This window comes from Apodemus sylvaticus, chromosome 8 (assembly GCF_947179515.1).
Source record: "Apodemus sylvaticus chromosome 8, mApoSyl1.1, whole genome shotgun sequence".
NCBI classification, from domain to species: Eukaryota; Metazoa; Chordata; class Mammalia; order Rodentia; family Muridae; genus Apodemus; species Apodemus sylvaticus.
Genome location: NC_067479.1, coordinates 61,285,457 through 61,309,857, shown reverse-complemented (window position 1 = coordinate 61,309,857; position 24,401 = coordinate 61,285,457). Strand labels below are relative to the sequence as shown.

At 46.4% G+C, this 24,401-nt stretch overlaps 1 protein-coding gene across 1 annotated transcript in view; it reads right to left on the bottom strand.

The window, feature by feature from the left end:
- Window positions 1-3,716: 3,716 nt before the first annotated feature.
- The window catches only part of Ephx2 (epoxide hydrolase 2), a 37,272-nt gene continuing 16,587 nt past the window's right edge, over window positions 3,717-24,401 (bottom strand). The window contains exons 6-19 of the mRNA XM_052191152.1: window positions 22,834-22,902; window positions 21,781-21,876; window positions 21,214-21,292; window positions 18,519-18,553; window positions 15,819-15,845; window positions 14,829-14,914; window positions 12,864-12,975; window positions 8,515-8,589; window positions 7,356-7,389; window positions 6,077-6,179; window positions 5,316-5,385; window positions 4,615-4,695; window positions 4,244-4,302; window positions 3,717-4,106 (exon numbers count right to left, since the gene is read on the bottom strand). Coding sequence (XP_052047112.1) covers window positions 4,028-4,106; window positions 4,244-4,302; window positions 4,615-4,695; window positions 5,316-5,385; window positions 6,077-6,179; window positions 7,356-7,389; window positions 8,515-8,589; window positions 12,864-12,975; window positions 14,829-14,914; window positions 15,819-15,845; window positions 18,519-18,553; window positions 21,214-21,292; window positions 21,781-21,876; window positions 22,834-22,902 — 1,005 coding nt within the window. The 3' untranslated portion in view covers window positions 3,717-4,027. The remainder of the gene's footprint in view (window positions 4,107-4,243; window positions 4,303-4,614; window positions 4,696-5,315; window positions 5,386-6,076; window positions 6,180-7,355; window positions 7,390-8,514; window positions 8,590-12,863; window positions 12,976-14,828; window positions 14,915-15,818; window positions 15,846-18,518; window positions 18,554-21,213; window positions 21,293-21,780; window positions 21,877-22,833; window positions 22,903-24,401) is intronic.

Sequence of the window (24,401 nt, the reverse complement as noted above, 5' to 3'; positions counted from 1 at the left end):
GTGTGTCTTGGGGGTGTGGGGGGGTAGGGGGTGGGGGTGGGGGTGGGGTGGGGTGGGGTGGGGGGTGGTCTTTATGGTTCATTGATGTAGAAGGGTGCAGCCCACACTGTAGGGGTGGCACCATTTTCTAGGCTGCTGGTCCTGAGCTGTATAGGAAAGTAGGCCTTCCACATAGATGATCTTTTAAAAATAATCGTGATAACATTTTTTTTCTCTTTACTCGTGGTCAGTTTTTATTGAATTAAAATTTTATGAAGAGGATCCAGTCAGATTTCATTCTCATATAATAATATTTTCCCTATTTCATTGACTTGATTCTTGTTTTTATTGGATGTGGTTTGTCCATTTTCTAGCTGATAAAAATGGAAATTTATATATTTTTCAAAAACTTCTTTTCCTCCTGTTCATTTAAAAGTACCAATTTCCACACATTCACTGCTTTAACTTCATTATCTAAGTATTATATATTGCACATGGTATACTTTATTTAGCAATGATTTTTTCGTTAATATTAGATCCTAAGAATTTCTAATTTTCATCATGATTTCATCTTTGTCTCATGTATTTGGCTTGCACACACTTGATCATGATGTATAAACTTTTTTTGTTTGTTTGTTTTTTGGATTTGTTTTTTTTTTCAAGACAGGGTTTCTCTGTGTAGCCCTGGCTGTCCTGGAACTCACTCTGTAGACCAGGCTGGCCACAAACTCAGAAATCTGCCTGCCTCTGCCTCCCAGAGTGCTGGGATTACAGATGTGCGCCACCACCTCCCGGCTGGATGATGTATAAACTTTTGAATGTGGATGTTTTATTATTTTTTTGCTAGTATTTTATTGAGTATTTTTTTTAAATATGTGTTCATTAGGGTTATTGGTATTCAGTTTTTCTTACATCTTTGTTGGCTTCTGCTATCAGAGTAGTTAGTGCTGATCTCATTGGATGAGTCTGGAGAATTTCCTGATGTCACTTATGTTTGATAGTTCAATGACTGATATTGGTATTTTTAGAAGTCGGGTAGGTGTCAGCAGCAAAGCCACTTGGTCCTGGTCTTTCTCACTGGGCAGCTTCTTACTATTGACCTGAAAACATGGATTTTGTTAGCCTGCTCAGTTTTCTGCTTCTTCAGGGTTCATTCTGGGTTGCTGCTGTCAATAGTTTATTCACACCCTCTAGGCCTACTGGCTTATTAGCCTATAATTGTTCTTACAACACCTCATGCTCTCAGCTCTCTCTGGAGTACTAGTTACTCAATGTTTTTTGGGTCCCTGAGTTATCAATTGAGTGTTTCCTGCTCTTATTCTAACTAAGAGCTTGTCAATTTTGTTTCCCCAAAAGACAACTTTCATGCATTGATCTACTAAATGTCTGTTTTTTAAGTCTTAAACTTCTTTTTAAGGGTCAAACCTTAATCTTTGAGCCTGGTTGTAATTATATCCATTGGCCAGCATAACCTCAAATCCACAGACCCCTTCATATAGCTGTTCTTATGACACTTGTACTCTTCACACACGTAGGTTTGAGTGTGTATTCTCTTTTTCTTAATGTGCTGCTGATAATATTGATATTAGCAATATGCAGATTAGCTTATCAATTCTCAAGGCCTTAAACCATGGGTTCATCACACTTTACAAACAGCAATAGCTTCTTCTCTGTCAGTGTAACAGACCCACTTTGGAGAGGGTACTTCTCTTGGAAGTCAAATGGTATGAGTCATCTCAGCTTACCGAAGGCGGCACCATTCCTCTCCCCTGGTAAGGACATGGGGGCTGCCTTGCCTCTTCCAAGATAGATAGATAGACAGATAGATGATAGATAGATGATAGATAGATAGATAGATAGATAGATAGATAGATAGATAGATAGATAGATCGGACTACACTGGCTCTTTACACCCTCAGTAGGAACAAAATAAGACTATCACTTTAGGGGCTGGAGAGATGGTTCAGCTCAGCAGTTGGAGATCACTGGCTTTTAACCTCTTCCAGAGGTTCTGAGTTCAATTCCCAGCAACCACATGGTGGCTCAGGACCATCTATAATAGGATCTGATGCCCTTTTCTGGCATGCCCATGTACATGTAGATAGAGCATTCATATATATAAATATATCTTTTTAAAAAAATACTTTTCCCTATAGTAAAATAACTTTGGAAAGACTCCAAGCAAATCTACTTTAAAATGGCACCTGAACTGCTCTCTGCCCCAGTTAACCCCCTAGCTGCCAAAGCTAGTTTTAACTGTGGCCCAATATTCCCCAGAGCTGATCATCTGGACATGGTGGAATTTTCTTACATAACCTGGAAACCTTTGCCCATCCAGCATCACTTATGGCCTTCAACCTTGCAAGCCTGGTTGTGTGTTGGTTGTTTTTGCAATGGTATGGGCCTGATTCATTGGGCTCTGTAATCTCTGAGTCATTCTGCTTGTTTAGGGGAACCTTCTCACAGTCTTCCTTATAAATGAGCTGCATATATCTAGCTAGGAAATCACTGTTTTGTGTCTCATATAAATATTCTGCCAGGTCTCATGTTTGGTAAATAAGCCCTTCAATTTTATGGTCCAGGAGAATGAAGGTGATCCTGGTGTCACTAAATCTAAAGCCCTCCAAGGTCTCGTCTTAGCATAAACTAGGGTCCTCACAACTACCTGTCTATAGATGTCCCTCTATGCATCTCCCAGTCTAGATATATACTTATACATACACATCAAACACCATAACACACACACACACACACACACACACACACACACACAGCTATATAGATATACATATTACACATTGATCACCATCGCCACCTGACTGTTAGGTATTATTGATGTTCTCTTTACAGCTGTGGGAACTTAGGTACAGGACACAACCTCAATTCACAGCAAGGAAGGAGCAGATCAGATACAGGCTGGTCTCTGGAGAGTCTCAGTAAAAAGAGCTCATTAATTGGAACCAAAGGCTGAGGTCCCCACTGGGTCAAGTTCCTTTAGACAGGTTATAAAAATGAGGGACTCCATCTGAAATGAGGGTATATATACACGTGAATGCACGTGAATGTACCCAGCTTGGGCAGCAAGGAGAGAGGACACACCATTCAGACTGGGGCTTGGTCAAGGAAGCAGCTGGGAGACTCGATAAGAGAGCATACGTGATTTGAGTGGGGGGTCAGGAGAGCCTGCCTGTTGTGAGTGCAAGATCTGAGGATAGAAAAACTGGAGAGCCACTATTAACAGGAGTCAGGGGGTGGTGAGCCAGGCTGGGTGGGTCTCAGAGCATGGTTTAGCCTGTGTGAATCTTTGAGGACCCAACAGGTGGTGTAGGCAGTTAGGAGGGCGCTTCTATGCGATTCTGGTTTCCAAAGCTTGACAGAAGGCAGACAACTGCAGAAGACAAGATCAGTGAGACCCTGGGTCTCCCTAGATGTGACAAGGGAAAGGAGGAGGGGCGTAGAGAAGGAACAAAGCTAAATCAGTTCCAGCCTGGTGGCATGACAGATGAAATTCACTTCCTCTGACTCCAGAGCAAGGTCAAATTGAGTCTGCATCAGTAGCCGAGTACACGCTTACTAGAAACATTATGGGCCAACCACCCACAGCATCCTTCAGGAAGGCTTCTAGGCAGAGCTGCTCTAGGCTACCTGGAGGCCCATGTGAGGCTTCTGTCCACCAGAAAGCAGTGTCCTCTCCAAGCAGTTGCCTGGCTTCCCAAGAACACAGGCAACTGCAGCTCCCAGGTCTCAGTTTTATTGGATGAAGGTCCCTACTCTCTGAACAGTTACTCAAAAAGAACAGGCTTGGGTTTGGCTGCAAAGGTGCAAACCGGGCTGCCCCACACCTTCCTATTGGAGTGTGATCTCGTTGTTGATAGTACAGTCATCCTCAAAAGAATTAGACCCACACTCTCTTCCCGACGTAAAATTACATCAGATCCGATCGTTTTCATGTAAGGAAAATCACTGCTGGCAAAAGAATGATGCTGGTTGTGGGTCAGGCCACATTCTGGAAACTAAACTGTGTCCCCAGCAGAGGACATGCCACTGGCTAAATCTTGGAGGTCACTGATGGGTTCTGGACTTCAGTCTGCAGCCACTTGATGAGAATCTGGTTCACCTCAGCGGGTCTGGAAGGGAAAGAAAGGGCAGATCAACCTGTGTGACCCACTGTCCTCACCAAGGCAGTATGACTGGCAGACCTGAGCAGAAGTAAGCCCGCAGCACTCACAGGTCCCTCCTCACCCAGGGACCCCGGTCTCCTTACTTCTCTATCTGTGTCCAGTGACCACAGTCTTCGATGTGTCCCCTTTTCAGGAAAGGGATCTGAAAGAAACCCCCATGCAGGAAGATCAGCAGCAGAAGGCTAACAGGACTAAATGGGGTCAGTGCAGTGCACAGCAGAGGCCGTCGGGGAGGGGACCCCATGCTTTATGATCCCCATAGACCATTTTTGGAGGACCCCTGTGTTATCCAGGACAGGAATGAGGAATGACAGGCAGACCTTACCATTATAGGAAAAGGGAGGGAAGCTGGGTCAGGGCAGATCTTTACCTGCCCCAACTCCGCCTCATGGGGATGCCAAGTGTTCTCTTCTAGGGACACTCTGACACCCACTGTGCAGGGTCATGCCCTTACCCACTTTTCCATGTTCTTGGACATTTCAGGACGGAGCACAATGTCCTTCTCAGCTGTGACCATCAGGGCTGGGACCAGGATCTGGGGGGAAACAGGTAGTAAGGGAATCTGGTCCTCAGCTACCCTGATGCCATCTGTGCCCAGGGAAGGATGCCTTGGGTACCTGCCACTAACAGCCCTTACCTTCATTCCATGAGAAGATGTTTGCCCTGCCCTGTCCTCTGCCACCACCAAGCTCTTGAGGGATGGTTCATCAGAATTTAGATCTAGCAATGCAGTGCTGTGTGTGTGTGTGTGGAGGGGGGTGTTAGGATGGAGGAAGGAGCTGACCTTTTCTGATTTTCAGTTAACTCATAAATTTGATTCAATGACACCAGGAAGGAATATAGATATCCTCGGATGAAGGACAAGACTCCTTTTGATTTGAAAAGATATCCCAGGAGCTGGAGAGATTGCTTAGTGGTTAAGAGCATTTGCTGTTCTTGTGGAAGATCTGAGCTCTATTCCAAGGATACAGATTTGGTTCCCAGTACCCACATGGCAGCTGCCAACCATCTGTAACTCTATTTCCTATCCTCTATTTCCTATCCATCTGATGCCCTCTTCTGGCCTCTGAGGGCACTGCATATGTATGTGTGTGTGTGTGTGTGTGTGTGTGTGTGTGTGCGTGTGTGTGTATAACAGAAGGTCACAGTGCTCACCTTCCGTTCCAGCCCCTTACAGTTCCACTTCCAGTTTCTTTCTGTGTTCCGATACCAGTTCAGAGGACCTCTGAGAAGATCAGATAGTAACATGGGTGAGCACCCAGGACTTGGCCACTGTTGGTCCACAGTGATCCACAATACCCAGAGGCAACTATGCCAGGGACAGCGAGTACTGCAGGACACACAAGTGGGATCCCAGAGACATGCTGCCTGTCCACAGCTCCTGCTTCCTCAGAGAGGCCGAGTACCGGCACTCTCTCTCACCAGGCTAGTGCCTCTGACAGGATTTGGGGGCAAACAGAAGCTGACCCTAAAGGTCATCCTCATCTTTAAGATAAGAACCAGAGGACAGACTTGGGGCAATCCATCCGCAGCCAGAAGCCACCTTTCTGCCCCAGGAAACTCAGCGAGAAGGGACATGGTGGATGAGAGATAACGAGAGGACATCATGCACATTTGGGTTCAGTCACATGGTTTTGCTTTTCTGAGGACAGAATGCAGAGCTGTCCCAATTCGTAGAGGAGCTATGGCAGCAAATCAATGAAAAACCTCCCCTTGTAGGGAAACCAATAAACGCAGGAAAGAACAAGCTGGATACCCCAAAGGAAGCCACACACCACAGGTCGCGAGCCTCCTGGCACTGGAGCATTCAGTCCGACAGGTCACTGTGGTGCTCACAGGAGCTGTGCTGGGGAACTACCTCCACCCTCCGACAGCTGTCCAGCCCTCCGCCCTGTCTGGGGTCCCCTTCTTTTGACCTGAAACCAGACTTCTTGAACTGCTGTACATAAAACTCGATTTCCTCCTCAGTAGTAATTTTGCTGAGCTTGGGATCTTCTGGAGTATTCACGAGGATTCCCCCTGCAAAAAAGACACCTGTGTCCTTTCCTGCTGTGGGTCAATGGCTCTACAGCTGCCATTCCCCACTGGTGTTGCCCTGTCTGAACTTGGAGCGAAGGCTTCCTGTGCCTTATGTCTGCCCATCTGAGTTCCTGAGGGCTGGGGTCTGCCCTACTGTGGGTTCTCATTACAGAATGCCTTGTTGTCTTCTGAAGTATTCAGTATCCTGGGGACAAACACATTATTTTATTCTACAACACTAGACACAAAGGACCCAGGTACTATGGGCTTTGATGCTAAATGTCAAAGGAGTAGGAGACCAAGCTGGTGCTCCTGCCCACTGGGCCCTGGTTCTATCGGAGCACCCCCTCCCACCTCATGTCTCACTTCTTTACTGCTGCTCTGCCTCCCTGCACAACCCTGAGCTCTCTGTGGGCAGCGCCGCAGCCCAGGCCTCCCCAGCCAGGCACTCAGAACATGGAAGGGGCTGAAAAAGAAAAGAAGGTAGGCAAGGAGACAGATATCTTCAGAGGAGAAGACCCCTAGGGTCAGGTCCTAGCTTGGCCTCTTGACATAGGTAAATCTTCTGAGACTCATTTCTTCCTGTTGTAATTGAGAGGTCACAGTGACAGACATAGAAGTGTCAGTGACCATTGTTATTAAGATACAAATGATTAATGGCTAGGAGGACTGAAGTAAGCATTTGTGGGGTCAGTGCTGGTTGTGGGGACCTCGGGGAGGAATGCACTCAGCAGGGGGACCAAGATGGTCCTTACGAGTGGGAACGGTGACCAGAACAGGACCTCGGTCGGGGTGGAAGGGCCAGTGGAGATTTAGGTGGATCTAGTGCACGCTGCCTTGCACTGGTGGCTGCAGCAGCCAATTCTCCTTCGTGGGTGGGGTGGGGTCCTTACGAGAATGTCTAGTACTAAGAGGAAACCACAAGGCATCCCTACAATTCTATCATCAGAGACCTGCCCCAGATACTCTGTCCAAGTCCTCAAAGCATCTTAGGACGTTAGCACGCAGTTCCTTACGGGCTAGACTAGGATAACACCATTAACCATCAGGGGACTTTTGTTGGGCACGTTGAAGCTCAGAACGGCAAGGCAAGCTTAGGGCTTCTTCAGGGGCAGAAGGGACAGCATTCTGCTGATGTGGCCCTGCTGTTCCTTCCCTCCCAGGGACACCTCTTACCAATTTCAGTGGCTTTTTGCACTGAAACGAAACCCTGTGGGAAGATAAATTAGAGAGGATGTCATAAGTGAGGCAAAACAAGAAGATGGCGACTCAAATCCCCAATGCAGAAGAGCTCACATGCACAAGGACCACAGAAGAACTCTTTGATGTGGGGGATATGTGTTAAAATATATAGAGGATGGAAGCCAGAAACCACAGGACCACACAGAATACCAGACACTGCCCCAGGCATATCCTATACATGACACCTATGATAATGTTTGCTTCATAAATGAGGCACTACACTATCATGAGATAATCAAAAATGACAGCCAATACTAAAAATAGAATAATTAATTACAGACACCCCTCCCATTCTAACCCCTCCTCCCGTGACACAGAGCAGATTCACATCAGTGGGATGATGAGAGATTTCGTTATACTTCTCAATGTGGCACACGATTTATAACTTATACTTTCCTTGTAGAATTCGCCCTTTGATATTATTGGATCATGGTTATCCAAGAATAACTGAAATCATAGTAAGTAAAACAGCAAGCGGGGCCATGCTATAACACAGGATAAACCTGAAAGGCAGCAAAGGGGCCTCTCAGGGACAGAGAAGGTGGGGCTGAACCTCTCATCCACAGCTACTGCAGGCACTTGCAGATCTGAGTAATGGCTCATTAGACATTGGGAGCAAGAGCTCAGACTTACAGAAGGTAGAGGAATTAGAACAAGCAGCTCCCTGTCCTGCTGCAGAGAAAATCTGACAACCCAGGGCTTCTCATGTGCAGAAGTATCCATGAGAAGATAAAACGGAAAGGCCCGCCCACAGCAGGCAGACGGAAAGTCCATTTGTTTCAGCTTAGCACTAAGAGCAAACCAAAAGGTGTCCACATGATCCCATCAGAGGCCTGCCTCTGTGGATACATGACTTTGAATTTACACAGTTCGTGTGATCTGGAAACTCCTGTGGTGTGAAGCAAAGAAGCGAGCCTGGGTTGGTCCTGCTAGCAGAAAATACAACAAACCAAGAGAACCACCCAAGAGAGCTGGTCCGAAGTCCAAACAAACAGGCTAGTACAGCTTAAATGTCACTAAAAATAAGCTCGCAAACCAAAATTATAAAACACACACACACACACACACACACACCCCATCTCCCACCTCTCACCATCTCATCACTGGCTCGGAAGAAGCTTTTGAAAGTTCGACTCATGTTCTTCTCCAGTTCAGCCTCAGCCACTCCCTGAAACAGTCAAGAAAGCAAAATTAAAGATCCCTTCACGATGCCATGGGAACTGTGGCCCTCTCCCATCTGACCAAAGACCAGGAGGGCTTAACTTCTGTCCTATCTAGCCCATTTAATGTTTTATTAGAATTATATTCCTTCATATTACATTATTTTATTGTGATATGTATGCTAGAACATAAGATGCTAACAGGAGTGCTTCCAGGGAGGTGGGTCTATGGCTAACACCCAGAGTGCTATTATGAGGTATGCCTTGCAGTAATCAAAGAGGCTGATACAGATTTAAGGTGGTGGCCAGGCTCTGAGAATGCAAGTAGTGAGACAACTCTGTTCCCAGCTTCCTTTGATACTTATCAACTGACTGTAGGAACTTCAACCATCTTCTTCAATTTGGTCCAAAATCGTTACAGACTTTTAGAATGCTCTCAGGGCTATCTTCCTAAGGACAGGGCATCAGATTTCCTTTGTTAGGAGCTGGGACACATATCCTTGGTGGTGATAAATTGCCAGGTTCTTCTGTCTCGTGAGAGTGTTATTACAGATAATTGCTTGTCTATTATAGGCTACGACACACTCTCAAGTGGCTTGTGCCAGGCTGCAGGAATGAGGACCGAGTAGCTAGAGGGAGCACGGAGGTGCACAACTCCTAACGTCTCTTCTACTTACTTCTCCCCTGCATCATCCTTTTAAATTTAACACACATAATTATGAGCTTATTTATGGCAAAACAGAGATACTCCTGCAATGTGGTAGAGGGGTTGTCCATTGCAAATATAGTCAAATATCAGAAAAATTATGTCTGTTATTTCTTGGCAAGTGTTCATATTCACTAATTCATCTTGTAAATACTGTTTAATTTCATGATGTACTAAAGAGTTCATGGGGGAGTTGGGCAGGCGGCAAATACCTCACGAATAAGCTGCAAGGACCATAAAGCAAGTGACAGTGGACCCCGATTGCCTAAAAGACAACAGCTTGTTTTTACTGAGGGAGGGAGGGAACACTGGAGCTGGACTTTGAGCAGGACTTGGCTGCGCAGATGGAGAAGGGTATTCTGGCGTGAGGAAAGAGCTGGGATGCACGGCCTTGCTGACCTAGAGGATGAGTACCGTGGTAAGCACTGCACCTTGAACGTGAAATGCCTCTCCCACAGGAGGACTCGAGAGACAGGCCAGTTGGTAAGTACTTGTACTACAAGAGTGGGGACCAGAGTTTGAAGTCTAGTACCCATGTGAAGTTGAATGAAACAACACAGTTCTGCAAGCCCAGCTATTGCAAGGTCTCTAGAACTTGATACTAGCCAGCCTAATTTAAGCAAACAAGCCCCAGGCCAATGAGATAAGGGGGGGGGGGGGCTCCTAACAAAACTCCTGGGTATACTTAGGGTAGCTGTGGTGGTTTGAATATGCATGGCCCAGGGAGTGGCACTATTTGGAGGTGTGGCCTTGTTGGAGGAAGTATATCATTGTGGGCGTGTGCTTTAAGCCACTCATCCTAGTTGCCTGGAAGCCAGTCTTCTCCTAACAGCCTTCAGATAAAGAGGTAGAAGTCTCAGCAACTCCTGCAGCCTGCCTGCCTGGATGCTGCCATGCCTCCTTCTTGATGATAATGGACTGAACCTCTAAACCTGCAAGCCAGTCCCAATTCAATGTTGTCCTTATAAGAGTTGCCTTGGTCATGGTATCTGTTCACAGCAGTCAAACCCCAACTAAGACAGCAGCCTTCAGAAATTCTAGAACATCTTGGAATTGCTACAGAACTAGGTAGTGTGCATGACCTTTTGTGGGCAAGAGACTGTAACTTTTGCTAAATCCTCAGTAATTCATTGGAGATTTAATTATGGGTGTTATGGCTTCAGGCTTGGCCTTGGGAGCATCTTCTCACCTGGTGAGGCGTTTAGAATGCAGGTCTTTGGCAACTCCAAAGGGCCAGACTTCATTTACCAACATCCTCCAGTGGACCCACACCCCAGACACATATGATAGTACTTGCCCAGTACAGAGAAGGTCACATACCACCTTGCATACATAGGCGTCTTTTCCTCCATATACTCATGAGCTTCAGCCAAACATGAAGTCTAGAGTTTATGCAGAACAGAAGCCAAAGGTCTGAACGGGACACAGAGGCATAGAGAGCACTAGTCAATATTGGCCACAGCTGATGACGCCATACAGCTCCCACAGCTGCCCAGGAATAACACTAGCACAAAACAGGACCAATAGCAAGCGCACTCCTGTGGCTAAAGGAATTTTTCCACTTTGCTGATACATGAAAAAGGAGGTGAACTTCTCACCAGATACACAGGGACACACCAAAAAAAGATTTTGAAAACCTGGCTGGAGTCAACATCTGACTCATATTCCTTCCATATTTCCACTCCTACCTGCCCTGTTTTCCATCCATTGAGCCTTTCCTGAACACCCACGAATACCTTGCTTCGTCAATAGGAAGAAAAAGTAAGGATGAAGCAAAGCGAGGTGTGTGTGGGGTTGGGGAGCAGCCTGAGGCAGGATGAGACCTAGAAAACGAAGGGAACGAGGAAGAGAAAAGAGAACCTCACTCCAGGCCCTGGTTTCTATTTCCGTTTGACTGAGAGTTGAGACTGTCACCTAAGAAAACAAAATCAACCATTCCAACCCCCCTGTGAAGACGCCCCCTTTCTCAAACATATCCATACCAAACATATCCTTTCTCAGACATCTGGCCCCTTTCCCTACATATCCAAGAACACAAGGCCGCTTATCTTCTCCTGTTCTGGCCCCGACCTTTATACCCTCTCCCTGTTGGCATGATGGACTTTCCTCTGGGTGGGCAGAACTAATTCCTCATGGGTTCTCTGAGTCTCATAAACTCTTGGCATTTGCTTATTCTTCTAAGCACCGTATCAGAGCTCTGTGGAGGTCTCGAGATCCCTGACACTGACATATGCTTTTCAACAGCAGCTGCCTCTGGGGTGAGGTCGGCTCACAATAAATAAGAATCCTGATGGTGGCCGACTCACAGGCCGGGCAGGCTCTCATCCATCACTGGATCTGCAGCCTTCTGCTGCTATTTCCTGCCCGGCATTCATCACCTTGCAGAAGGCGGCCATTGATTCTCCATCGTAACTGCATCCTACAAACGAGTGGGCTCGAAATCAACAAGCCAACAAGACTTTGATAAAAAAAAAATCTCCAACTGCAAATTCAGCATGGAGAGGATGATTAACGTCCCCACCTCTTCCCTGCAAGGGCACAGATCCAGAGTCATCCTACCTCAAGGGGCACAATGTACACAACCAAACAAGATGACCGCTTCAAGTGTCCAAGGGCTCAGGACCATGGTCACCACATGGCTTTCTGCCTGTGGCTGTGGGATCCTCCTTTCTGAGAGCATTGGTCCTACTGTACCCCAGGGCCACCCACCAATGCTGCAAGAGCCGAGTGAGCTCTGGCCCTCAAGGTGAACCAGGATCACACACAGCGCAGTGTGGGATCAAGGAGGCAGAGCTGTTTGGTGGTGGTGGAAGGAAGCAGAGCTTCTGGAGGAGGTGGGGATTCCTGAGGGAAGCATGGCTTCTGGGAGAACTCCAGACTTGCTAACCCAAGGAAGTGGCAAGCAAAGTGCCTGCTGGGTTCAGAAGTCTTGCCACAGTACAGCTTAGCTGGTGCTGGGCTGTGCAGTTCATTGGTTAGAGTGCACTGGGGATGGACTCTTGTTATTTCTGATCAGGCAACTCCTGGTGTTCTCAGAAAGTCCCTGTCCACTGTAGTATCAGAACCCATCACAGGGATGACCACAGTCCGGGGCTGTCTTTGAAAGGCATCTTCATGGAACTTGGGCTAATACATAGAACAACCCCACACTCAACCACAACACGCCTGCTGTGGGGCTCTTTGGGAGTTGGTGCCATTTCACAAGGCTCAGTGGTCAGTGCAAGGTTCCTAGCAAGAGCCAAGAACAGCAGCTTCAAGTGGCCACTTAGCACCCTGCTCCACATCACAGAAGCAGCAGGAGCCAGCCTGGCACTGTCCCCTGCTCCTCAGCCTGGGGCCACCCAGACAGACAGAGAAATGTTCACCTACTCACAAAGAACCCACTGGATCTGTGGTCAGTATGCCTGATCCTGTTTACGTCATTTCTACCTAATGCTTCAGAATATTTAAGAGGCAGGGATAAGCTGAAAGAGACAGGGAAGGGGGAAGGAGAAGGGAGGGAGGGAGGAGCAGAAGAGAAGGAGGAAGAGGAAGGCAACAACACTGACATCATCACTCCTGGTGTCCCACACTTACTGGTTCTTGAAAGTACAGCTGATAATTGAAAACTGGGATAGACTGGATAACTTTCATGGGAGACACATCAGGATTTGGTGGCATAAACGGAGTGTTCAAACTGGCCACGGCCCTGCGGGAATAAGCAACATCAAAATAACGAGCCTGTTGAGGAGACAGACGTGGCTGAGAAAGAGCATTTCAGGTCAAAAGCATTGCTCAAGTGGGAAAATTATACACACCAAGTCTCATTCCGGCAGTGGATGGGAGAGTGGCATTAGAACTCTGATTCCTAACCTAGTGGGTTTCCCCCACTCAATTGCAACTATTGCAATAAAAACCTACCTGCCTTAGACAGATGTACACATATGTGGACACACACACACACACACAGCTTTCTGGGAGTGTTAGGAAGCAATTGCTACAGAAATAAGGGCTAGGAAGAACACAGGAGGAACTGGAGACCAGGGCATGCTGGGATGCCTCACTCAAGTATGCCATTTGGGCAAAAACCTCCTTTTGGCCAGTAAAATGTTCCAAATTTTTGCTGGGAAGAGATTAAATTGAGTAAAACAACATTATCTGTCTATCTTTAAACTACATGTCTTGCTCATGGATATTTCCACTGGTTTTATTTTCAACAGCATTGGAATATGCTTAAACTATAACTTTTTGGTGAATTGAATCTTTAAGAACCAAACTTGTATTTTCAGTCTAAACAAAACAGGATAAAGATGGAAGGAATGTGTGTGTGTGTGTGTGTGTGTGTGTGTGTGTGTGTATGTGTGTGTGAGCAGTGGTAGTAGTAGTAGTAGTAGTAGTAGTAGTAGTAGTAGTAGTATTTATCTTATAGGTGTTTTACGAGGGATCAGGAGAGGTAACTCAGTGGGTCAAAGCACTTGCTTTACAAACGCGAGGACCTGAGAATGTGAATTCAAATCTCCAGTCGCCATGTAAAAAGCCAGGCATGGCTACAGGTGCCTGCCATCTCTTCCACTGTGGGAGAAGAAAGAGGCAGATCCTGAGAGAACTTCCCATCTAGCCTAACCAAAAAACCCAGGGTTTAGGGAGACACCCTGTCTCAAGGGAATACGAGAGAGAGAGAGAGAGAGAGAGAGAGAGAGAGAGAGAGAGGGGGGGGGGGGAAGAAGGCCGATGTATATGTTTTAGGAAATGCCTGGTTCATTTCAGTCTTTGATGTAACTCCACCATGTGAAGAGGGCTATGGCTGACCGAATAAAGCCCTCTTTGGTTCTGTTCTTCAAAACCTAACCATGTGAAGAGTGACTATTAGCTGTGGCCACAGAGACAGAGGCACTAACTGCAGTTTCCCAGCTCAGCTGCGGGTGGCCACGAGGTCCACTTCACCTGCTAGGGTCCAGGCCATCCAAAAGCTCCCAGAGCCTTGAGAATACTGGCCATGGATGCTGTGGTGGTGACCACGCCATGTCATGGGAATTACACACTGCACAGTGTTTCAGGATGTGGGTCTAGCTACAAGTTCCAGTTGTAGCTTTGTAGTTGAAGAAACCAAGGCCCAGGAGGTGACATGATTTGTCACTCAGTCTTGGATAGAATTGTGTCCTGTCCTTCCCCCACCCCCTGTAACCTGTGGTAACCTTGAACTCACAATCCTCCTGCTTCAGCCTCCTAAGTGCTGGGGTTACACACATGTGCCACAGTGCCCACTTAAAGGCCACATTTTCTAAAATTTGACCTGGGTGAACTCTTCTGCTGCTTAATGATGTGACTCTATGAACCCTCTATCACCTTTTTATCCACCCACTCAATCAGCCCTGAGCTCCCACAAGGCACTCTGGCTCTGAATTACTTGTACCTTGTCAATCATTAGGTCAGAGGCCGTTCCTAGGAGCTCAGTAGCTTATTGTGTTTACCTTTCCTATGACATACTGTTGTCTAGACAGAGCAGTTCTTGGGGGACTCTTAAGTCCAGCCTGGTAAATCCCAGTGCACCTGACTACTTACCTCACTCTCTCAGGGTGGAAGAGAGCCATGTTCCACACCAGCACACCAGCCCAGTCATGGCCAATGAACACTGCCTGAGGGATTCCCTAGAGAAACCAGAGAGACATGATGAAGACAGATGGGGATGGGGAGGGAAGGGCCAAAGGCTCTCCTTGACTAGCCCAGTGACACCAACAGGAACCCCCAGGAGTCCCCCAAAGGCACACACCATTCTTAACTCCACCTCTTATACATCCTCCCTCCACTCTTCCATCTCTGCACACACATACACACATACACACACACACTCCACTTCCAGACTCCATCCCATGGAGTGGAGATAGTCAGCCTCTCCATCCCATATCCAGTTAGCAAGCTTAGGCCTCGCTGCTCCATGGCTCCCTGTTCTCTCCCTCCATTGCGACTGGCCTAGAACATTCGTTCTCTCCAGACCAGCCTGCAGTGTTTGCATTCCATGCCAGCCTAATGCTGTGAGGCAGAGCACATGGCAGAGCAGTCTGAGGAATAGCACACGCACTCTGCAGATTACCATGGTCGCTGGCTTTCATTCCCGTGACTGAATTTGCCACTCCCAACAATGTCATCATGGCATAATGATCTGTGATTTGTCAGAAGGGACTCAAGTTTTTATGACTTGTGGAATAAAAGCTTTAAAATTGTTCCCTTACATCTTTCCCTGATGCTCAAAGTTCCTCTCTAGATGGAAGTTAACAAAGGGATTTACCCTCCTTTTCTTGAATGGATAGCAAAAAAGACCTACTCCAACCTCACCCTTGGCTATCTTAGTTTTGGGACAGATTCTCTTCCTGACAGATTCTCACCACCACCGCCACCACCACCTAAAGCCTATGCCTCCCCTCTCCTGGTCCTCTCTGCTCATAGCCACCAACAGTGACTCCTGGGCACCACCTCCAGGGCACTCAGCTCTCCTTTCATTACCAAGATTCACACGGAATTCTCCAGCGAGATCATCCTGAAGGAATGACTCACCAGCTTATCCAGGAATGTCACCATCTCCTTAAGAAAGCACAAGGACACGACATCAGACAGGCAAGATGGAGAGAAGCTTCTGCCATAGCACAAGCCCCAGGGGACCTCATGTCATGCGGAGCCCCTATCCCTTCCTGAACTACAGTGGCCCCTCTGTCTCCTGAGACCTCTTGCAGTCTCTGATAGAAACCATGGGTTCTCTCCTGGGGAAGCACACACAAACATCCTCCCTTCATATTCTGCCATTGCTTCTAGGAACTCAACAGACCCCAAGAAATCTCCAGCAGTGACACACCCTGCTGAAAGCACACAAAAGCCCCTTTCCACATTCTAGTTCATCATAGAGGTCAGAGTGAGGTCAGTGTCTTCTCCAGTCTCCACAAGCTGAGAATGACACTTGGATACTAGGAAACTTGCAAAACACACAGCCCCGGCCATTCACTATGTCTTGTACTCAAGAGCCTAACCTGCAAAGGTTAAACTCCCACACCAAAAGCCACACACAGTAAAAGAACCGGCTGGGTGTAGACACATCTCCAAATGCCAGTCAACTTTCAAAGATATTATTGCTGTGTTTCATCCAGCATTCTCAATGTGCAGTCCCAAGGCTGTGAATATACAGGAGGCCTATGGGCAGAAAAAAGGCTCCCATCCTAAAATAAAAATCACTTATGTTTGCTGCAGCATTTTTACAGGAGCCAAAAGCTGGCGTCAACCCAAGTGTCCATCAGTTGATGAAAGATGCAGAACATTAAGGGAACATACACAAAGGGATACTAGTCACACACAAAAGAGTGAAACCAACTTATTTGTAGCAACATGGAGAAAGTGATGGTAAAATAAGCTGAGAGACAGAGAGGGGGCTCATTCTTATGAGGTCTAGAACAGTTATCTATGAGGTAGTATGGAAGAATGGCTAACAGACTGAGGCGGTGGACATGAGAAGGATGGACAGAGAGACAGCGAAAATGAGATTTTAATTTTATAAACAAGAAGTCCTCTTTATTAAAAATAAAACAAAACATAAAGAACTATCAATATATTGATTCTGCTTACTTCTCTGGTATGTACAACAATACCAGAGAGAGGTAGATAAGTTTCAAGGGCCTACTGTATAGCAAAGTGACTATAATCAGTGATGATATATTCTTGAAAGATGTCGGGTGAATGTCATGCACTGTCACCATAAAATGATGATTACGTGCGGTCATGCATCTGTCGGTTACCTGGACGTGACTGTTCTAGAGTAGATATTAAACATCTCATTATGCGTGACAGAGCACATTACTTGTCAATTAAAGATAAAGATTAAATAAAAGGAGAGCCCAGCTTTAGAAAAACTATGAGTCATGTGGTGAACTGTCACACAATTTTAGGAGTTGTAGTTGAGGGAAATGGTTTTGCAATGTATTTAAGGAATCGTGGTGGGAACGCTTCGCAGTCACCTGAAGACAGGCAGTGATATGAGTCATAATTCCATTTTCTTTGACCTCATATTTGAACATATTTAAATATGAAAACCATTTTCAGCCTTTAAAATGCAGTTTTATATTAAAATTATTGTGAGTTTTCAAAAGGAGCATTATAAATATAAATCACATCTATAATTAGCCCTCTTAAAGTCCACACTTCACTGGGTTTAGTATAATCAGTTGTCACCACCATCCAGTATCAGAGAACTCTCACTGCCTTAGGAAAGCCCTGTACCTAACAGCTTCACTTCCGTTCTGCTTCCCCTGTGTCTTGGCAGCCATGTCTAGGTTCCCTCTGGATTGCCTGTTTTGACACTCCCTGTAAATGGAGGTGCATGGTGTATGGCTTTTGTAACTGGCTTCTGCTTAACTCGGTAGCTTCCACATTCACTCACGCGGGGACAGGGGCCACTGCTTCACTTCTCTGATGGCTGAGCAACCTTCCAGTGCACGGATTGGGGCATAGACCCCACCCAGTCATTACCTGGGGGTGCTTAGCTGTTTCCACTTGCAGCTACTATGGATGGGGCTGCTTTGAATAGTGGGGTCTGGGTTCTCTCACCATTAGTTCTCTTGGGCTAGTCCCTACAAGTAGATGGACTATTGATACCTAAAAGACAGGGGGATAGGGATGTTTCTCTTCATCTTGTTTGTTCTGACCTTGGTATCCCATGCAGGAGTGTGGTTCTTTGGAGTAACCCAGCTCACCCATCCTGGGAACAGGTTCCAATAGAAATAAATGCGAAGCCATATGAGTGGGCGGCAGTGGGATGGGGCATTGAGTGGATTCCTGGGGATTTGGTGGGAAGGCCCCAGCAAGATATCGAATAGGAGAAGAGTCACTGCTGAGAAACTGAGGCAGGAGAACAGCCATGCCTGGAAGCTTCTCTGTGGCAGGGAAGCCATAGTTTACACACAGAGCTGGTGGCCGAGAATGCTTAGGATGGGGTGGAGAGAGTGGAGTAGAGGAGGTTTCAAATCTGGATCTACCACTTGTCAGCTGTGGGCAGCAACCTCGAGCTGCCTAATTTTATTTGGGAGACACACCGTGCTTTCCACGTGCTGGCTGTCATTTAGAAGCGTCACCTCCATGTTCACTGAGAGTCAACACATAGGCTATGCACTGTGCTTTCCTGGGGTTTAGATGGACACCTGTGTTCCTAGCTCGTGTCAGGGAAAATCTCAGGATGGAAATGATGCTGAAGGTGTTATTGAAGAGGCTTCTTACCTTACACAGCAGTTCCATGGCATATTCTTCTATTTCTATAATTAGAAATGAGAAGAATAAATAAATAAATAAATAAATAAATAAATAAAATAAATAGATAAATAAATAAATAATAAGAGAGTAAATAAATAAATGCCAGGCATGCTGGTACATATCTTTAATCTTCAGCATCCAGGATGCAGAGACAGGCAGATCTCTGTTAGGTCAAGATATCATGGTCTACATCTCTCTCTTTGTCTCTCTCTCTCACACACACACATATATACACAGAGAGAGACAGAGACAGACACAGACACAGACAGACAGACACAGAGATAGGCAGGGACAGGAGCAGAAAGAGAGAGAAAATGTGATTTTAATTTTATAAACAAGAAGTTCCCTTTATCAAAGACAAAACAAAACAAAAGTTTCCATTATATTGATTCTGTTTACTTTTAAGTCTATTTTGAGTTGGGTTTTCAATATGACATAAGATAAAAACCTAATTTGATTCTGTGAGCTTTTTTCTGTCACTTATTAAAGCACTAGCTCCTCGCAGAGTGTTCCTGGCACCCTTGCTAATGACTAGCTGAAAGTGTGTGTGTGTGTGTGTGTGTGTGTGTGTGTGTGTGTGTGTATGTGTATGTTTTATTTCTGAGCTTTTCAGTCTGCTCCGCTTGTTGGGACCTCTGTCTTTTTACTGGTATCACACCACTTAACTACTATGAACTTGGAATAATGTTTAAAATCACAACATTTAGTTTTAAGTCCCTACAGATTTGTGGTTTTTCTCAAAGTGCACTCAATTCTTTGTGGCTATGTGTGGTGCTGCATGAATTACAAAGCTTCTCTATTTCTGTCGAATATGCCATTGAGCACTTGGGAGGCAGAGCAAGGGAGTGACTCTGAAGCCAGCGGACAAAATGAATAGCAAATCCTTGCCTCGTGGGGGAAAGAAGCCATTGGAATTTTGATAGGGACTACACTGTACCTGAAGAGTACGTTGGAGGCTGGGGATAAGTGAATATTTTTTTAATAAAAAAGTTTTTTAAAAAGGGTTTTAATAAGAACCATTCCAGTGAACATAAAAAGAAGTGTCAAAAATGGTGAAAATATAAGAAAAATAATAAAATTACTCAACAAAAATTGTAATCCTTCTCTTCTCACTGGCTCTATTCACACTGTCACATCACTGCATTACACCCAGACAGTTCCAAGCAGACTGTCCTGAGGTGAATAGAAAGCAAGTATTCTCATAAGTAAAACTAGACATCTGACTTCCCAGGGCTCTGAGGATGGAAGCTTCCTTTCAGTCTATCGTTGAGTTTTGTGTCCTTCAGGAGGCAGGAGACACTGAGCAGACACTGCCACACGTAGAGAAGGACCCACCATTCCCTCCAGCATGACGTGTCAAGGGATGTGGAGGATGGTCCTGTGAGTGGCCAAAGCCCCAGTCTAGGTCAGCAGGCTTCAAACACAGGAGCCAGACATGCCAGCTGTGATCACCGTGGTTAAGGGCACTGGGAAGCAGATTAGAGAGCCCAGCTGTCAACAGCATCACTGCCCTTTGCAGGAGCTATGTTCACGCTTCACTGTGTCATGTCCCTGCTTCCACACCTGGGCTCCGAAGACCTTTGAACTAAGGACTCTCCTGCACCTGATACAAATGAAGAACTCTTCCTATCAGGAAAATGCTCATAAACTTACAAAAGACCTCAGAATTGAGAAGCTATTTAATGGCCTTTTTAAAAATGGAATTATTATTATTATTATTATTATTATTATTTATTATATATGAGTACACTGTAGCTGTCTCCAGACGCACCAGAAGAGGGCATCTGATTTCATTACAGACAGTTGTAAGCCACCATGTGGTTGCTGGGATTTGAACTCAGGACTTCTGGAAGAGCAGTTTTAACTGCTGAGCCATCTCTCCAGCCTTTTAATGTTCATTCTTAGGTTCTGTAGCCACAGGGCTTAGATTGGATTACAATTGTTGCAGAATCTAGCAGTCCTAAAGAATGTAAGGAAGAGATATACAGGTGTGTGTGGTGTGTGTGTGCATGCCAGCACACACACACAATTGTGCACACCCATGTTTACAGAAGTGCTAATCAAAGTAGCTGAAAGATGGGGTCAACTCAATGGTCTTTGGAGGAGGAATATATAGGCAGATGGTGGTTTGAACATTGAACGCATTCATCTGGAAAGTGAGGAACAGCTACAATTCAACAGGGATAAACACAGAGGCAGCATACTAGATGAGATCAGCCAGTCATGAAAGGTTAGCCACTGTATGAGCCCACTGACAGGAGGCATCAAGAGCAGCCGCCTTCGTAGAGAGAATGGGCAGAGGGAAGGAAAGCTGAGGAATGAAATTCAGTCTTTCAGCTAGGCATATGAAAACCTTTCTAGCAATGGATGCTGTATCCCACATTCTACATCCCTGATGACCAGCAGAGGGCTCATTCCAGCACAAGCCTGTGTGCCTCCTGGGCCACTCAGAGTGTACAGAGCAGGGGCAATCTAAGGACACTGCAGGAGGCGATCAGAGCGTATTCAGATGTGTTCAGCCTGGACAGGGCAAGCTCAAGGGGGCTGGAGAGCTTGGGGAGGAGGAGGGGAGGGGTAGAGATGTTGACCAGAGAGAAGCATGACCATATAGGACATCTATAATCTATAATCTATAATCTATAATCTATGACAGCCAACTCACCAGGAGGAGAAGACGAGTCTCCATAGCCTTTCATGTCTATAGCCAGAACACGAAAGCCAGCCTGGGCCAGAGCAGGGATCTGGAAAACACAACAGTTTCAAAGGCATGGCCGTGTGGACTCGCAGGGTCCCAGTTGATGCTCCTTGCTTGCTTCCCTTCCTCCCTCTGACTTGTAAATGGCTCCACCTAAGTGACACATGGCATTTGTTAGCCTCATTGCCACGGAGCTAGGTAGAGCTCATCTCATCCGACTGCCACGGACAGAGGTGGGGTTGTCCCCCGCATCAGAGCACTCGGAGCGGTATATCTTGTCTGACAAAGCCACTGCATATTACTGTGTTCATTACCAAGATTTCCCAGCAGGGAGGCCGAATGTCCTCAAGAACCACCTCCTAATGCAGATGTCTTGAGGATCAATACAGCCCCACGAAACTTCCTATAGCCAGCACTGTTGAGGCCACGTAGTCACAATTCCGATGACTCATCCATAACATCCCAGGCTGGCCTGTGCCATCTAACCCCCCTCTTCTCACCCTGATTGGGAGGCTCCTCCCCCAGTTCCCTCACCTGGTACCTCCAAGAAAACCAGCTCTCAGGAAAGCCATGGCAGAGGCATATGGCAGGGCCAGAGCCCATCTCCACAAAGTGCAGGCGGGTCCCTGGCTGGGGAAGAGAGGGGCGTGACAGTAATCTTGGTGTCAGTGCAGGCAAAACGGGTCTTCTGTATGCAGGTGACATTCCACAGCCACTGCAGGGGATAGCCAGACCTTGCCTGACCCAGCCACCTCAGCTCAAAGACCCAAAGGCTAGGTAACAATGGCCAGAGCTATCAGTGGCCGATGTGGGTAACACACCAGGTGGTTTTAACTATAATGTGAAAAAATCATGCAACCGGGAGCGAACAGAACCAAAACAATTTAGCTTCCTTCCTTGCCTGTGCTCAACTATCATAAACCCGAATCCTTGGAAATCAGAAGCCCAAGTATACTCTTTCTTCTACAAGGTCATGATATTTTATCACAGCAATAGAAAAGTAACGAAGACACATTCCCTAAGAGCTGTCTAATTTATTCCTATTTATTTATTTATTTATTTATTTATTTATTTATTTATTTAGTATTGATAGAACCTCTCACCTGCCCGGAACTCACAAAGCAGGCCATTCTTGCTGGTGAGTGAGTCCCAGGGATCTGTTTGTTTCTGCGCCCCCAATGATTATGATTACAAACACATGGAATTCTGGCCCTCATGCTTGCACAGGGAGTGCCTGACCGGCCGAGCTCCTCAGTGGTTTGCTTCTTCAATATGATTGTTTGCACAGTCCTTTGGGGGCGGCTCTATTGGCAAAATGACCATCAGGGCTTCTAATGTCTGCGTTATCCCTTCTCCCTGAAACATTCTGGCATTTCCTGACATGCCTTTCCCTGGTAATAGTCGATGTCGTCACATGACCGAGTCCTGGCCAATCAGAAGTGTATGCTCCAGCAAGGGCTCCACCCATACTGTGCTTTGTTCTAGTTAGTTCTCCCATCTGTACATTTGTGGACTGACAACTCAGTGGTCCCTGTTATTTCACATATCGTCTATTTCCTGTGGTCAGAGAGAAGTTGGCTGACTTACCTTCACTGTCACATACCCATGGCTGACGTCATTTGGATTGCACGGGATTGGCAGAGGGTTCTCAGGAAACTGAAAGTATGATGGGCACAGTGAAGGACAGTGTGAGATCCCAGACATCACAATGCCACCCCCTGAGTGAATCCTGATGGTCTTCATGAATCAACCCCCTCCAGATCGGACATGGCTGGACTCCATTGCTGTCTTAGTCCATTGGAGTCCTGCGGCTGAGTTCTGGCTGATGGAATGCAGACAGGAGTGCATAGCACCCCGGTCAAGCCAACGAAAGCCACACATGACTCTCTCTACAGTCCTTCATCTCCTATCTTTCCATTGGGTATCCTATGAGGTTTTTAAAGCCCTGAACTGATTGACAGTACGTCCTCTGTCATCCCAAGTCCCCAAATGATTGACAGTGTTCCACAAGGGCCCAGGGCTCCCAAATGAACACATGAGTCAGAAAAAACCACAAGATTTGTTCATCTCTGTGGTTTAAGACCATCCTCCACAGAAGTCCTCAGATGGCCTCCAGGCTCAGGCCAAGCATAACTGTTGTCTCTCTGTGATGCCTCTGTAGGAAGGGATCTTCCTTCAGTCAGCTGCAGCCCTACTCTATGCCTCTCAGTGAGCTGCAGCCTGACTCTGTGCTTGACTTAGACTGTTCAGATTTTTACCGTACAGTTCCACAGGCTGGGTGGCTGCTTTCAACAACAGGCAGCTATTTCCTCAGTTTGGGAGGAGAGACGTCTGAGATGAAGGTGTAGGCAGGGCCAGTTTCTCCTGCGATCTATGTTTACAGATTGTCATGCCCCTCTGTGGCCTTCCTCGTGTGTCCCTCTGTGTGCCTGTGGCTTAGCCTCTACTTCTGACATGGAGACCAGTCACAGTAGGTTGCTGGTCATCTTGTCCTTGTCCTCTGGAGACCCAGAGATGACACCTGACTTGTCTTTGGAAAACATCTAGGTGAGGAGGAAAGTTCCAGAATGCCCTGTTCTTTCTTTAACTTCTTGGTGCAAGTTCCCAAAGCATCAGTATCATAGGATGAGCCACTGAGCACATGTGCAGTGAGTCTCCTGATGCCTGAGCCTCGACCGTGCAGGTTACCTGCCCTTCCCGGCTTCACCTGCCTTCTAGTCCCAAGAAAGCTGTCCTTCAGGACTCGTTATCTAACCTCTAAGATGAGGGCACAAACTCTAGAACTTATTCCATTTTCAAAGACAGAAGAGGCTTCCCAGATCAGAAAGGGAGTCCTACCCAGGTCACGCTACACAATGGATGAACCTTAAGAACGTTGTACTAAGTAAAATGAATAGTATGTGATTTCGCTCATATGACGGACCCAGAAGTAGGACTCATAGAGACAGAAAGTAGAGTTTAGTGTGAGTCACTACTTAACAACTACAAGCTTTTGGCTTTTTTTTTTTTCATGGAAGAGTCTGGAGGTGGATGGAATTGATTGCACAGTGTTCTGCACGTATCTAATGCCTTAGAGTTGCTCACTTTAAAATGAGTAAGATGGTAAACTTTCTGCTAAATGTATTTTACCACAACTTTAAAGTACTGGAGACAAG